The sequence below is a fragment of the Lissotriton helveticus genome, chromosome 4_1 (assembly GCF_964261635.1).
Source record: "Lissotriton helveticus chromosome 4_1, aLisHel1.1, whole genome shotgun sequence".
Taxonomy (NCBI): domain Eukaryota; kingdom Metazoa; phylum Chordata; class Amphibia; order Caudata; family Salamandridae; genus Lissotriton; species Lissotriton helveticus.
The window spans coordinates 1,861,142,455-1,861,158,916 of record NC_136063.1 but is presented as its reverse complement, the minus strand read 5'-3'; the positions used below and the strand labels follow the sequence as shown (position 1 = coordinate 1,861,158,916).

General features: G+C 42.6%; 1 protein-coding gene across 1 annotated transcript in view; it reads right to left on the bottom strand.

Moving 5' to 3' along the window:
* ITM2A (integral membrane protein 2A) overlaps window positions 1-16,462 on the bottom strand; it is a 97,973-nt gene that overhangs the window by 66,566 nt on the left and 14,945 nt on the right. The window contains exon 2 of the mRNA XM_078688514.1: window positions 4,451-4,582. Coding sequence (XP_078544640.1) covers window positions 4,451-4,582 — 132 coding nt within the window. The remainder of the gene's footprint in view (window positions 1-4,450; window positions 4,583-16,462) is intronic.

The window sequence follows — 16,462 nt, the reverse complement described above, 5'->3', positions numbered from 1 at the left end:
CTGCGGGAACGACCTCGGGAGTGGACTTGATCCCAAGAGGGAGAGCAGCGACGCGAAAGTGAAGGACAGTTGTGCAGCCAGCAACTTAATCTGATGCGCCCGTAAGGACTTTGGTTTCATCCACTGACAATTGTCGCACTCTTTGGAGTCGTGGTGCACTCCGAGGCACCACATACGTGTGGGTCCGCTACCAACATCTGACGTATCATCGTGAAGCCGGCGCACTGCCACTGTGCACACCGCCTGCAGCTTACTCGGATCGCGAGTAAAGGACTATTAACTCCGTGCTAAGACTCTGAAATCAAAGTGTATACGCCTAAGCGGGTGGAATATACACTACACAGTTCCATGATTCTTGAATCCTCTCAAGCGGTATTCATCACAAGATAGGAACTTATGGCAGCAACCCCCCAAAAACCTACCAGAATAGGACACCGAGGTACCAGCCATCCATCCATCCCACTATTTCTTCTAAAACTCTCAGGAGGCTGATGTAGATCGCTCGGAAAGGTTTTTTTAAAAAAAGCACATACAGGCAATACATTGTTACAGTCCTGATGATGATCCCAGTTCACTAGGAGCCGGGGATCGAAACGCCGTCGACACTTACTCCGATTCTGTAACTTTCCCATTGTGTTTACACTGTTACATGAATTGGTTGTCTGAACTTGCCGTGCTAATATGCTATTGATGCAAGGGACAATTGGCTCCGCTGTTCTTTTTGCCTGATATTCTTTACCCTCCTTTTTTTGCTCTCTTCCTACCCTTGAATTCTTTTGAGTGTACTTTCGGATAGGTACAGGCTTGTACCCTATCAACTGTCACATTAGACCTTCTTGATGGTCTTTTAAATTTGTTTATATTTGAAATAAAATTTCAGACCCGGCTGGGTACTGAAAAACTTGTCAATATAGTACTAATTGGAGTCTATATTTGCATTTGTCTTTGTGAAAACTTAATCCTATGGACCACTGTTTTTCATAATAATTGATTGCCCAAGGTCCCTAGGCACTGATTGGGTCCCCCTTGTTGTTTGAAAATATTAAAGCCCGAAGGCAGCACACTGTTTTGGGACGCTGAAGGCGCCGAGAAGACCCAAAAAACATGTCAAGGAATTGCTGGTTTTCCAGGATCCGCGTTGGGACGCGGAAAAGGAGAAAGCTGACAGTACGCCGGGAGGGGCATATATGGCTCCGCTGACAACACGTCCGTGGACTACTACAGGGGGGAGCCGCCCCTGGTGCGCAGAGGTGCTGCTGCAGAAAGTTCTCCAGATCCAGTCTGATGCCTGGGGATATTCTAAGTCAAGGAATCTGCGGCTAGACATCTCTATCAGATATTCTGCGCGGGCTCAACCCTCTGCTGAGTTATTTGGACCCTTCCATTGACAGATGATTGTCCAAGCATCTGTGCTGTTGAGACTAGACCATGCCAGCTTGCTTTACCTGGGGGCCTACTAGACGGAAATTTCCTGACTGCAGAGTGTCCAAAATGTAGCCGCCAGAACTCTTCTTGGCATGCCTAGACGATGCTTCACCTCCAGTGCCATTCGTCAGCTACATTGGCTACCGGTGGCGAGACGGATGGAATTCAAGTCTCTACTTTGCGTTTAGGATCCTGAATTCTCCTGCCCCTGGCATCTTAGCGGGCCTGCTTTCCGCCTACACTCCCACTCATCTCCGCTCAGTAGGTCAACACCTGGTAGTTGTCTCCCGGGTCAGGAGGGCCTGCGCCGGTGGGTGCTCCTTTCGCACACTAGCAGCTAAGCTTTGGAATGGCCTTCCTGTACATATCCAGAGTATGGATAACTATCTGGCATTTTGGAAAGCACTGAAGAAATATATTTTCCCTTCTCTTTAGATTTTTTGTAGTCCACGTCCTTCCGTCTGCCTCTATATGGCCCACAGGTCTTTTTTCTTTTTCTCGTCAGGTTGGGTTTCTTGCCGTTAGCGGTTATTACTGCTATTAGCGCCGGGATGCCCCTTTGCTGAGGCAGCTGCGCGCTTTTTAAGATATCCTACCATAACATGGCCTGGGGTGAATTTGGAATGGGAAGGTGTGGCAGGCTCTAGGAAGGTAACTGTGCCTCCTGTGCTCCCAGTCCAGTGTTAAATGGGCAATTGCCTTGAGGCATCGGAGTGGTCAGAAGTAGAGAACTTCTATAATGTACTAGGGGCCTTATAGGGGAGGTCATGCCAATCATAGGGGTGCCATTACCCATAGTGTACCCAGGTGTATGTAGGTGTTTCAACTGTATTCTAAGTAGCTTCAGCATAGACATGGGCCTGGTTAAGCAGAACCAGGGGACAGTCAAAGTCAACTACCACCAGTAGCAGTCAGCAAAAAATGGGGAGGGGGGACGAGGGGGGGTGGAGGCTTTGTAACAATGAGACTTTAGACAGCAAAGAGCAACTATGTAGCTGTTAATGATATAGGAGTTGACGGGAATTTCATGAGCGATTTGGTCAATACGTTTTTGGTTGATGAAGATGCTCATGATAATAGCAGAGTAGTCACCAACACTGGATGAGTCATAGAGGAGTAAAAGAGCTGCAATTTTAGCGACAGTTTAACAGACTTGTGAGAGGCCAGTCTCTTAAAGTCCCTGAAAAGGAAGTACAGAGATTTTGGGATGGAAGCAGTGGGTCGTGCAGTGGACTTTCAACTCATGTGACACATTTTCATTTCTCCTAGTTCTGCAAAAGCGAAAGCACTACTGACGGTCTCACAAGCTCTCCTTTGGCCATTCACAAAGTTCTGAGTTCTGGCAGAAAAAGCCTGCCAAACATTAGCCTTGTGATTTATGGATAGGAGGAAGGAAGTTAGTGTATGCATCAGGAAAGTTATCAAATTATCTTTTTTTTCTAGCACAACCCATACAAGACTGGAACAGACATTTCAAAAGAAATATTACTCCAATTAAACAGCTGACCACACACCCTAGTGTTCCCAGAGCTAAAGATAGGGGTGGAGTCCAGGAAAACAAATTCAGCTGATTTCAAGCAAAAGTTAGTACTTACCTACGCAGTGTCTGCTGCTTGAAAAACAAAGTACCTTTTCAAGGTGGCTTCTCTTATTAGAATATTGGGAGCTCCATTGAAAACAACTGAGTGCTCTGGGCTTCTAATGGCCAGTAAAATCTCGGAGCTCCAGCATTTCAATATTGTCTTTCACAAATCACGGAGAACGAAGGGATTTCAATCCCCTCGGGCCACGTGAGCCCTTTGGTTCATTTGTTGGAACATTCTGCCCTCTAGTGGCAAAATTTTCTATTAGCCTATACCAGCCATTAAAGTCAGGCTCTGATGAGTTTCCCAAGTACAAGCGCTTAGAGACCAATCGGTGATAATGCGCGATATAAATGTAATAAATAAATAAATAAATAAATTATTAAAGGCCCTGACCTTTGGCTTAATGGACAGTATAGCCCGCAACCGTAGGCTATATGAAAACATTTTGAAAGTTGAAATAAAGTAGAGTTCTACATGGATTTCCCTCACACTATGTGTGACGGAAATTTGCGATACACTTCTGTCTAGTACAGAGGATGTATTTTATTGGCAGGAGAACCGGCCAATACAATGAGGGATGTGGGTTACTCACAGTACTGCAATGTATTGCATTAGGTTCGTAGATTTATAATGCATGGATGTATGTGTGTATATGAGTAAACAAGTGTATATAGCAGTTTTAAAGGGCTAGCCTACCCGTATATTTCTCATGTACTTATGAGTATTGTAAATTAGTATTAGTATAGTATTTCTATAGCACAAACCTAGCCAAAATGCAGGAGTGTTGCCTCATGCTGATACGGTTTTAATTGTACAGGGAAAATAAACATAAATTCTTGAAAATTGAGTGGTGGCGGGGATAGATAAATAGCAAAACACACAAGATGATGGACGGAATGTAGCACAATGGCAACATATTCACCCCCAGTCACAGATCGATAAATAGTCAAGATCCTATTTGGATGTACTAAGACACATTTCCAGGAGCTTTTTCTTTGCTCTCTGGCTCTGGACATTCATTCAATGCACTCAAACACTATTTTGCCCCTTGGCCATCTATGACCAAATGGTCTGATAAAAAATAAAAAGAACGCCCACAGAGAGTAATGTGTTATTTTTAGTTCTACAAATGGAAAAGAAATACCTTTGGTGTTATTTATTTGGTTTGCATTGAAAGTTTAGAATTCCAACAGTATTTCAGTTTGAATTCAAGCTCACTGCGTAAAGTTGTCATTTTCACAGTTGGACAAAATACTAATTTATGGGCGTGCATTTAGAAAGAGCACAATTTGAGAAATTGTGAGCTAGTAAAAAGTAAATAGTATAATTTTTTAGGAAATGGATGAAAACACTGCTTTAATATTAAATCATTAACGTGAAATGGATACCTATATGAAACTATACATAACTTAAATCTAACAAAAAAGAAAATGTATTACCTTAGGCATGAAATACTTGTAGATGCAGGCGCCACCAACTATCAGCCCAGCAAGGATGAAAGCAAGTCCAAGGAGTGTAAGTAAACACCTTCCAGTTGAGTTGTCTGTTCGATGAGTCACAATTTCAGGATCCTTCAACAAAAAGGTATTTTGTTATATATAGTCTCCTTATTAAAATCAGCCTTGGTATGACAATACACCAAAGATCATCATCACAAAGGAAAATCACTAAATATTTGGAGATGATGGAACCCCTCATAAGAAAAACAAAATATTTTGGAAAATCAAAGAATGCTTTTTTGCCTAACTTTATACCCAACTATGGGAGGGTCTGATGAAAGCCTCAAACAAATCAAAATTTACACAAGCAGCGACAACATGTTCACTGGAAAAATAGGCCAGGTCACCAAACAATGCATTAACCACATGCGCGCGGCGGGTTTTCCCGCTGCGCGCTGACGTTTTTAAAACCCCGCAGTTCATGACGAGCTCAGCTCGTCATAAGCACACGGCAGGTAAACCTCATGACGAGCTGAGCTCGTCATCGGCACAGAAGGGGTTAAAGAGTGAGTGGTTGCAGAGGATACCCCACAGGGTTATTATAACCCTGTGGTTATCATGTAAATCCAAATTGTATTCTACATAGGGAGAAGGATATTGAATAACTATTCCAGCGCTAAACCCATTTGTTATATCTAATGAGGTCTTGTATTTCTTGCATCTTTAATCCTATGGAATTTGCATTCTGCACTGCATATATCTCACAATAAAAATTTAAATTATGATAGTTTAATACAATTCCCAGACTTAACACGCTTTTGTATTGTTTAAACTGGGTAGCCATTACGGACAGACAGGGGGTGACTATTCCCGGACACTGATGGTGATCTTTTTGAGCCTCAGCTTTTTTTAGATTGTTTTTGAACTTATTGTGTGTCCATTAAAGGAATCACATTTGGAGATTTCCCAGTCTGCCTGGTTTTTATATAATGCTGGAACTAGTTGTAATGTGCATTTTTCAGTATACGGGTGCTTAAATGGCTGGAGCACTAGCAAAGAGAATGCTCCCATTATAAATCTCCCTACGCAAGTATTACATCATATGAATCAGGCAACCGAGTCCAGATAATCAAAATCTCATTAAATTTGAATCAGTACTTTACAAACTAAATCTAGTCCAGAGTATCTATTCATACATCATCAAGAGGACTTCCAGTGTTATGGTATTTATTTTATGAACATTTCCGTCTGTATTTATCCATATTTATTTTTTTGCCCTTTTATCCTTATTTATCCATATTTATTTTGTGTTTTGCACATAAATGAAGATGTCAAACTGTACATTCCCATAATTAACTGTTAGACACTCATTCATACTTTGATATCGGTCGTGTTTCAGCTATTTAAGGTGTCAAATATTACATAACAATACATCCACTGGTGAATACTAGCATGATACTATAAAAGTATGTTGACGTATGCCATTATATAAAGAAATGTTATCCTATTTTTTAATTACCTATGCTGTCCATCTGCTCAGCTGCTAGCCTATAAATTATGAGACAGCAAGGAAAGTCACCTAAAAGTAGCACAATTTTCTGCGTTTATCCACTTTTAAAAATAAATGCAGACAGAAAAATTGTTTTGTGTCTGTATTTATCTGTAAAAATCCATACAAATGGAGAACAGGGAGCTTTAGTCATCACTAGTCTCCAGTATGAGGTGGGACTTGAGTTTCACGTGAGCTATAGCTACTTCTACCACAATGTCTAGTATGGCTACCACCTATGCCTGTTCTTCAGCAGAACTCTTTCTATGAGGCATCCTAGTCCCTTGCCGAAGCTACTCTTTTCTTCTGAAAAGGACGCGGAGGTGGGCCCAATCCTCAACAAGTTCCTGTTCCTTGCTTCATGGGGAGTCTTCAATTAAGAGTAAGATGTTTTCTGCCACTTTCTTAGGTTCTGGTGGAGAACCCAGTGAAGATGGCCACCTGGAAGAATCCCAGCGCATTCAGTAACAGGAAATATGCCATCACCCAATTTGCTACCTCTAAAAAACAGCTGGTGAGTGTTTCCTGGGTTCAGGATGTCTCTTGCCGATGGAGATAATCAGATAGGTATCGTCAGCATATGAACAAACCTCAAAGCCCCAGTTGCTGACAGTATTTGCCAGGGAAGAGACATACAAAATAAAAAGTATGGTGCTCATTGAAGAGTCTTGAGGGACACCACATTTGGATACATGGGTGACAATCTGAGGGTATTTAGCTGAGCTGACAGTTTTTTTTGTTTTTTTGCTTAGGAAGGAACTGAACCGTTAAAGGGCTTTAGTGTAGTGTAATCTTGTGGAGTTCTGTTTTTTATCAAACGGTGAGAGACAGTATCAGATGCTAAGAGAGGTGAGGTAGGATCAAGACTGCAGCCTTGCCCTGATCTTCTTGGATATGATGTTATCTAAAACAGCAAGCAGGGTAGATTCTGTTAGACCTGGCACCATTGGCGTGGGTCTCCCTTCCATTTTTGCTGGTGTTAGATGCTTTGGGCACTGTGCCACTGCTATTCAGTGTCTCAGTGCAAGTGCTCCCTATTGTAAATTGATGTACTAATCAGTGGTTCCATGTTTGGCTATTTGGTTTACTTGTCAGACCCTAGTCCAGGGCGTGTAATCCAAATGCTGCTGGAGGGCCTGCAGCACTGGTTGTGCCACCCACAGAAGCTGCCTTGTAAAATGTGTCTAAGGTCTGCCATTGCAGAGCATGCGCGCAGTCTGGTACTGTCATGCTGACTGGGCAAGTGCACCCACTTCCCAGTCCCAAAACCTTCTCTTTTCTTCATATCAGTCACCCCTATGGTAGGCCCCAGGGCAGGGTGCATTGTAAGTATAAGGTAGGACAAGTCCCGATGTGTGTGGCATGTCCTAATAGTGAATTACAGCCATTTTTGTTTTTCACTATTGAAAGGCTACCTGTTCTCCATAGGCCAGAATGGGCTGTTAGAATGGTTAAATTTTTTTAATCCTAACTTTCTCAGAGAACATGGTAGAAATTAGAGTTTAGTGGGCCTGAATTCAGAATAATAAAATACATCTTTTAGTAAAGTTTATTTTAATATTCTGTGTTTGCAAATACCACTTTTAGAAAGTAGGTATTTGCTTGTCTAACCAGTCAAACCTGCCTCTGCTAGGTTGTGTATTCCTAGGTCTGGTTTTGTGAGTGACAGGGCTGGGGAATTCCAATAGACAGGCTGAGTCACCCAGTGGTGAATAGAGAGATCTACATCTAGATGGGAGGAAGGAGTCGCACCTGAACCTTGAATAGGGCTGTGCCTGCCTTCCACAATGCTGGCTCCACCCCTTGGGGAGGGGCTGATGTCTCTGCCCTGCACACTGAAAGAAGAGAAGGAGTCCTGTAAACAAAGTGCTCCAGGACTGTACTTGCCTTCCACAATGCTGGCTCCACCTCCTGTGGGGCATCTGATGTGCATGCCCTGCACTGTGAAAAGAAAGGAGAAGTCTGGTAAACAGAGTGCTTCAGAACTGGTTTGGACTGGGCAAAGGCCCCTCTCCTCAGAGAACAACACATTTTTGGGTATAAATATTGGGACCCTGATCCCATGAAATTAGAACACTTTGGACTACAAGAAGAAACCTTTACTGAGGAGAGGAACCTGAGGAGAGACTATTCCCAAGCTGAAGTGCTGCTTAGATGATTGGCCTGCAGTGGTTGCCCTGCTGCCAAAGGAAGGAGAAAGGAACTTTGTGTACTTTGCTTTCAACTTGTGAAGGATCTCCAAGGGCTTGGAAAAGAGCTTGCCTCCTGCTGAAGTCTCAGGGACAACAGACTTCATCCCCCAGCTCCCCAGAGTTCTTTTGGAAGGGCCTGCTGCTGTTTTGGGCCTTCTGAGGAGCTGCGTGTCGCAAGGAGCTGGAAGCGCGACTCAACGAGAAGAAGCGCGTCGCCGTGCCTGCCGTCGCAACTCTGAAGGAGGGTGTCGCTGCTGGATATGTCGCACTGCACCGCATCGGAGAGAAGCGTGCCGCAACGAAGAGGAAGCGTGTCGCCGTCGCTGCTGTCGCAACTCTGAAGGAGGGTGTCGCCGCTGTAGTTGTCGCACTGCACCGCATCAGGAGAAGAATCTCGCAACGAGGTAGGAGCTTGCCGCCTTCGCTGTGCCTGCCGTCGCAACTCCGAAGGAGGGTGTCGCCGCTGGAACTGTCGCATTGCACCGCATCGACCAAGAGCAGCTCACATCCCAGAGAAGCGCGCCGCCATTGGAGCTGCTCCCGTCCCATCTTGGATGTCGCTGCTGTAGTTGTCGCATCGAGCGGAAGCTTCACAGATCGTGGGAGAAGAGCGTCGCCGCTGGAGCTGTTGCCGTCGCATCGTAAGGGTGTCGCCGCTGCAATCCACCCATCGAACCGAGGACTTCTCGCATCCCCGAGAAGCGTGCCGCATCTGGAAGATCTTCACGTCTTTATTTCTTTGCACCTGACTTTGCTGCATTTCCCATCGCTGCGACATTGCTCGTCGTGGAAGCGCAACGCAACTCAAGGTACATTGCCGCAGAGTGTCGCATCTAAGAACTGAACTAAGCTTAAATCTACCATCTTAAAGTACTCATAGTGTGTATTTTGTCGTTTATGGTCTTGTGGTAACTCTATATAAAGTCTACTCTAGTGTTGTCACTGGGTTACTGTATGTGGTCACAACTGCTTAACTTAAAACGCCTCTGGAGTAAGCCTCGACTGCTCGCGCCACGCAACCTACAGGGTGAGCAGGGGTTATTTTAGGAGTGTAATCCCCTTGTCCTGTCTAGAGGAGAGGGTCCCTATTTGTCACACGTACCTACCTGTGCCGACAAGAGACCCCCAAATGTAAGAGATTCTGTGCGGTTATTTGTTCTAAAGCCAGTCTGTGATGTGTCTAGCAGGTTGCTGTGCTCCAGAAATGACGTTGGCTGGCTACTGACCAATCTTTCCAAAACCTCGGACATGTAAGCGAGCAGGGATACAGGGTGATGACTGTATAGGCTAGAAACTTCTATCCGTTTTCTTGGCAAAAGGAAGTGCTATGGATCTGCGTAGGTCAGGGAGAGATTAAAAATGTGGGTCAGATAAGGATTAAGTATAGGGGAGAATATTTTCTGGCTAATGAGGGGGATTAGTCAAAAAGCCCATAAACCTAATAGATATTCACTAGGAAGCACGGAGGTTTTTGGGGGTATGCTCAATTATGGACAGGAAATAGAGTGTGGCAGGATAGAATTATAGGTATCCCGGGTACAAGTTAAGGTGAAAACGAAAGGGTCAGAAATGAAACAAACTCCCTTAGTATCTTCACATTGCAAGGGGGGAGATGTATTAAGAAAAGAGGTGCAGTCTCCTCTAAAAGCCAACCCCTCTCCACGAAGGTTAAATCACAAAATACCCAATATCAAATAAAATAATAATCCAAGAATCACTCCGTCTCCGAGGTCATATTTTAAGATTGAGGAAAAGATCCCTGAAGGAACCCAAAGGCCAGGTGGTCCCCCCTTTAATACCCGCAGACTCTTTGATGTCTATTAGAGGGGCCTTATTGGTGGATCAAGACATTAGGGTTAGCATGACGTCTCCCAAAAAGGAGGTTGAGAAATCAGGTGTGGAGGCACCAGTTGTGCTTCGGATCCCCTTGACCCCTAACAGATGGTAGCTGGTTGTAGAGGGCTTCAGTGAAGAAAGTGAACAAGATCCTTGCGCAGCAATTGGGTGCCTGAAAAAGGCTTTGGTAGAGATAGAGACAGTAGGGGGAGGCCATCTGTCGGTCCCCATACCTTCAGTGAAAGACTTAGACCCACAGATAAGCTCCTTAGAGCATATAATGAAATCGATTGCAGACAAAGTGAAAAGTGGGTTTGCGATTTCTCAAGCCAATTAAAAGGAAATCCAAGGGGTTTGTGAATGGTTGGCTGAAAAATTGGAATCTCTATTTTAAAAAACACAAGCCTTGGAAGCGGTGTCGGATCTACGGGAGGAGACCACTAAGGACAGAAAAGAACTTAATATCCTGAAATATAAGCTTAAAGAAAGCCAAGATAAACTGAAAACCTTGGAAAACAACGAAAGGCACAACATTAGAATTTTAAATGTCCTGGAAGGCTTAGAGGGAGAAGATTTACAATATTTTATCTCCAATGTGTTAAAATCGAGCAAAGCTTGGGAGGGGTCGGTGGAGGGCCTCATGCAAGACATTCAGAAGATACATTGGGACCCATTTAGGAAGGACCCGGCGAAAACTACACCTTGCAGAATTATAGCTAACTTACTCACATATTAAATCAAAGATAAGCTGTTGAATATAGCTTTAAAGGCCTGGCCGCTGTCCGGAGAGGGTTTTTCCTTCAATATCAGATTAGATGTGTAGCATGCAACTTTAACCAAGCAATGGGAATTAGGACTAAGAATGGAAGACTTAAGGAAGCCAGGTGGAACTCAGCAGTTAAAATTCCCAGCCACGCTTCGAGTGACGATAGGAAATAAAATGTATAATTTAAGAGATCATGAGGAGGCAGATACCCTGCTGGAAAAGCTTAAAAAGTTATAAATGTAATAGTCCTCATGTATGTAGCAGGAGTTTTTGCCATATGATAGTGATAGCCAAGAGTTTATTACGTATTGGTCGGGTATTCTCGGCCCTCCTCATTACCTTTTCCGTTTTGCCTCCTCCTCCTCCTTTTCTTTCACTTCAAGGGGTTCACTCACCTCTCCTAATGACAGGCCCAAATGGCGAGGATAGCCAAGGAAAGGAGTGTATGGGTTCTCCAGGGTGGGTAGGGGGGCGGTGGGGGAGCACAGGGTTGGGAGCATAAGGGGAATTTTCTTTTTTTAAATGTCCGATTGCGTTAAAATGTATAAAATCTGTTAGTCTGTGTGTTATGTTTCATTTTAGGACCCTATTGTAAGTTTCCCGATTCATGTCCTTATATAGGTATAAATCACCATATCCTTATATAGGCATAGAAATCATAACCATATTTAGGCATAGCTCATGGAGTCCAAATACGGCAGGGCTACTTCCACTAGTTCCGAAAATCCACAACGATTTCTTGGAAAACTCAGCTTCAGCACCCGGGGACTTCCCCTTGCTTGAATATTGATTTGTCCAAGAATTCATGGAGTTTTCAAAGAACTGAGACTCTTTGATGCTGTTATTATGTCCAACTGTACGTCAAACTCGGCACCTTCAATGTATAAATATGCCCACACTCGCCCAAGCAAACACACGGTGGTTTGGAGCAGTTCGACTATCTACTTTTCCCACGCGCCCTGCTACAGCAAGTGCCGAAGGAAGCCGACCCCCCAGGAGACGCACTGAGAGAGAAGCTGTCTTTTCTCCTGCCGAGAAATCCAGCTCCAGTGTTTCCAAGCTACCCTTGCGGGTTGTTGGGAAATCGAGTCCCGAGACTGACCTTCTCCATTCTAAACTAAGGTACGGAGCTGATTAGACCCTTAGAGAAATCTTGGGCAGATTCTTGGCAAAAGAATACTACATTTATGCTACACCTCACTTACTTCTTCCCTCGTACTAAGCTTAGGTTAGGTACACCGGGGTAGGCGTATTTTAGAAGCACAAGTTGAGTACTTTTAGCCTCTGTTATTTATGTATGTATTTATATATGGTTTAAGAACCATACAATGCTGTTACAGTATTATTTTATTCTACTATTTATACTGTACGCATCATATTTTACAAACAGTTTTACTATTGTAGCAATTCATTTCTTATGCTTGAGAAAGAAGACTGTTCAATAAAACCTTTTATTGAAAACGCCCGTCTTTCTACTTTCTCTGCACCTCTAGTGAAACGAAGCATGCACGATTGACTGAGTAGAATATCTATCTATTCTTTCCACGACTCTGAAGATACGTTTTATCTTGGGGAAACAAAGTTGTCATGTTTATGCGTTTGTCAGAGACTAATCCCTTATTGTGAATTCGAGAAAGTTTCTAGTGACTTCTGAGCTAGCTGGCACACACAATTAAGTCTAGTATATTCGAAAGAGACCTAGTCGACCTCAGTCCTAAGTCTAATCTATAGGATATACTATTCCAATGCGCAGAGCCTATTGGGAATATAGGAACTACACTACATGTGCACCCATCTCCGTAAAATGTTATGACTAAACATACAGATTCTGTCCCGGAATATTAATGGGTTGAGAGTTGGAGGAAGAAGGAAATTATTTCAAAATGTAAAGGATGTTCCAGCTCAAATAATTATTCTCCAGGAGTCCCATCTATCTAGGTCTGACTGTGTGAATATTTGTAAAAAAACAAAAAAAAAAAAAAAACAAAAAAAAAAAAAAAAAACACAGGTGGATTGGGAATATGGTTACCAATGAGCAAAATTCCCACACAAAAGGGGTTCTTGTGCGGATAAAAACAGAGATTTATATTCTCAATTGGAAAGCGGATAAAAGGGGGAGAAGGTTCATCACTGCTATGAAAATACTGGGTAAACATTATACCCTGGTTGGGTACTATGGGCCAAATGTGGATGAGATGGAGCCTTTACAAACGCTGGATTCAGAGTGGTTTCAATTTCAATAACCAATCATCTGGTCCCGAGATTTTAACACTGGACTACCAGTTGGATAAGTCTAGTAATAGTCGAGCAAGATTTAATTCTAAGATGCAAGGATACATTAAATTCTTTATGAAACAATTTGATCTTTATGATATTTAGCGAGCTAAAAGCAGTTTACTTTTCATAATTTAAAATATAAACATCGCTCTAGGATCGACTTATTTTTAATAGACATCTCCTCAGACATAGTCAGGAAATTGAGCAACTTCCCGCTCACTTATCTGACCATGTAGCTGTAGTGTTAGAAATTATGGTGGAGAAGTTAAGATAGCAAAGAAGATGGACTTTGGATAGATTGTTATTAAATGACCTGGCTGTAATTGATCCATTAATGGAAAGGACAGTAGAACTTATTTTTTCAAAAAAAGATACGATCCCGAAAAATTTAGTGGGGGATGCATATAAGGTCTTCATTAGATGGTTCTGGATAATATTTCAGCGCAAAAGAGGAAAGTATACAGGAGTCAGATTGAAGAGCTGGAAAAGAAGATTATGACACTTGAGTCAAAAGGTAGAGAGTTACCACACTAGGGGATTTTAACTGGAAATAAGCAGGAGATTTCCAGATATAAATGCTCCCTTTCTGCCATACTAGATGCAAGGGTGCGAGAGCGATGGGAAGCTAGTTAACTAGCACATTTTGAATACAGCGAAAACACGAGGAAACTCTAGGCCTGGAAGGTCAAAGTAGAAGTCGTAAAGAATAATATAAGTGAGATAACATGTAGAGAAAAAGGAAATAGATTAAGGTCACAGTAAGAGATAGAGCAGGCTTTCTGAGCTTTTTATCGGAAAGTATACACTGAGGATTTGTGTGTGTTAGAAGCCCAACTTAACAGTTGGCTTGGGGGATCAGAAAGTGGAGAAACTTTCTAGTGAGGTAAAATAATTCTTAGAGGCCAAAATGAAGCAAGACGAGCTCTACGCAGCTATCAAAAAAGGAAAAGGGAACAAAACAGCGGGACCCAATGGTCTCCCCTATGAGTTGAACATAAAATTAAAAAGATTTACTGTGTCCAGTGTAAATAGAGCTATTTACCCAACCTAACATTCTTGCTGTTAGGTTGGGTAAAGCGAGGGGGAAGTTGGTATCTGAAGACCAGAAGAGGTTTAAGGTAGACAAATGCATAATTTGGGTCATGAACGTATTAGCTCACTAGACCAGGCGGTAAAACATAACATCCCATTAGGTATAATCAATCTAGATGCAACCAAAGCCTTCGACAGGGTGAATTGGCAATTTCTCTATTTTATGTTGACCCGTTATAATTTGGGAAATAGATTTTGTAGGGATAAAGAGGGTATATATAGGGCCCCTGCTGCAAGATTTTCGTGAATGGTAATTTGACCCCCAGCTGTAAGATTACAGGGGACACAAGACAGGGTTGTACCCTTACACCGCTTTTGTTCCATTTATATATTGAACCATTTGCAGGAAAAATTAGGACGGAGCAACAAATTATCTCCCTTGTGTGTCCTGTTTGGCGGGCAAAATTATCCCTTTATGCAGACAATATCATGGTTTATACACAAAACCTAACGTCAGCAGTAGTGAGCCTTGAACGGTTAATAACAGAATTTGCGGTGGTTGCAACGGAGGTAATGGTCTGGAATGCGGAAGAGAATCACACAGCGATAAAAGAGGAGATCAAATATTTGGCAATTAAAGTAACCCATTCATTAAACAGGTAGAATCAAATCTTCTAGTAACAATTTTCGGGAGAGCCAACTAAATTAAAATGCCGATAGTCCCCAAATTCATTTTTCTTTTTAACACAATACCGTAGCATTTTGAAAACATATGGTTTGAACAGCACCATGGGTAGGTAGACTCATTCATTTGGGTTGCAAAGGGGAGAGGAACTGCAAGAAAAAAGCTTTAAAAAAATATGACAAAGGGGGTATCACGCTCCCAGATTTCCAACTATACGCATGGGTTTTCAATAAAAAATGTTAGATTTCTTCTTCCATATAAAGGTGAAGATGGTAGTACGAAGTTATGGGAGGTCCTACTTGATGAGGTGGGAACAGGCCAGCAGGGTTTTATGTTCACATTTGGATACCAGATTTGTTTCAAGAAAATCGAATTAAAAAAGGTGTTGTTGGCAGCTGCTCAACTATGTGCACAGACTCTACATGCAACAAAGCTCCCTTATTATAGCAAGTCCACTGTGGGACTTTTCTGGGGTCACCCGAGTTCCTGAAGGACAGCTTGTCGGTAAGTCTCAGACATGTCAGAATCGAGCGAGGAGTGGGGTCCGTTTTTTTCCAGAAGGATGCTGTGCTTGTGGGTCCAGTTCCAACAATTGACAGTGTTTTCAGTGTCCAAGTTTAAGTTCATACAAATGCAGAGTTCGGCCCAGTCTGAGAAGGAAATTCAAGAGGGACCAATGAACTGGACGAACATTAAATATTAACAACCAACAAAAGAATTTGGTTGCTACCTGGTAACAAATGATTAAGGATATCCAAGATGAAGGTGACAACACATCAACAAGTCTTTAGGGTGGAGTAATTCAGGTGGCAAATATGGAACGTTTATGGCAAGTATCCTTTCAAACATTATATAAGGTGATTAAACCAGCGTAACATCGCTTGTTTTGTCTCTATAGAGCTTTTTGGATCCAAAGGAAGCTCTCCAGATTGAAGGGGTCTACAGGAGCAAGCTGAAAGAAGTATGGGCTTAATCAAGCTGATGATATGCACATGTTTCTCAGCTGCCCCACTAGTCTACGCTTCGGGAATAATGTTTGTATCGGAACTGTTGCACATGCCACTGGAGGGAAGCCCTGAACTTATTATTTTTGAATTGGCTCCTGGGAGGGGAGTTAAGTTGAATTTGGACAGAAAGTTACTATTCTTCTTAATAATACTAGGAAGGAGACTGATAAGTAAATACTGGGCTATCCCGACTGGCCCATCCAAAGCATGAATGCACTGTTCTAGTAATTCAGTATGCGGTTATAAGCCTGTCGGGCCTCTATACACTTTGAGTGCCGCCAAGTTTACTCAAGCAGTTTACATTTTCTTTTCTCTGTTGTGAGCTCCAGGAAGTACCATTTTATAGACTGCGAACAGCTGGATGGTTTGTTGTTCGCTTTCCAACTGCAGCTATTATCCAGGGAGTTGGAAACAGAGGAATGAAGTTGCCTAAATAACTGTCAAAAAACATATCCTTTTTGCTCCATGGTCTTTTAGGCAAAGGGGGCAGGTTGGGAGTTATTTTTCAATTGGTAATGTAACAGAAGTTAATTAAAAAAATTGTTATACCAGAATAGCGGAGGTCATGGATTTTGGTTGCTTAAATGTTTGAGAATATTAAGTCTAAAATGTGACCTGCTATGTGGGAAGTGTCAGTAATCCATCGTTTTAGGTGGAGGATTGGCATT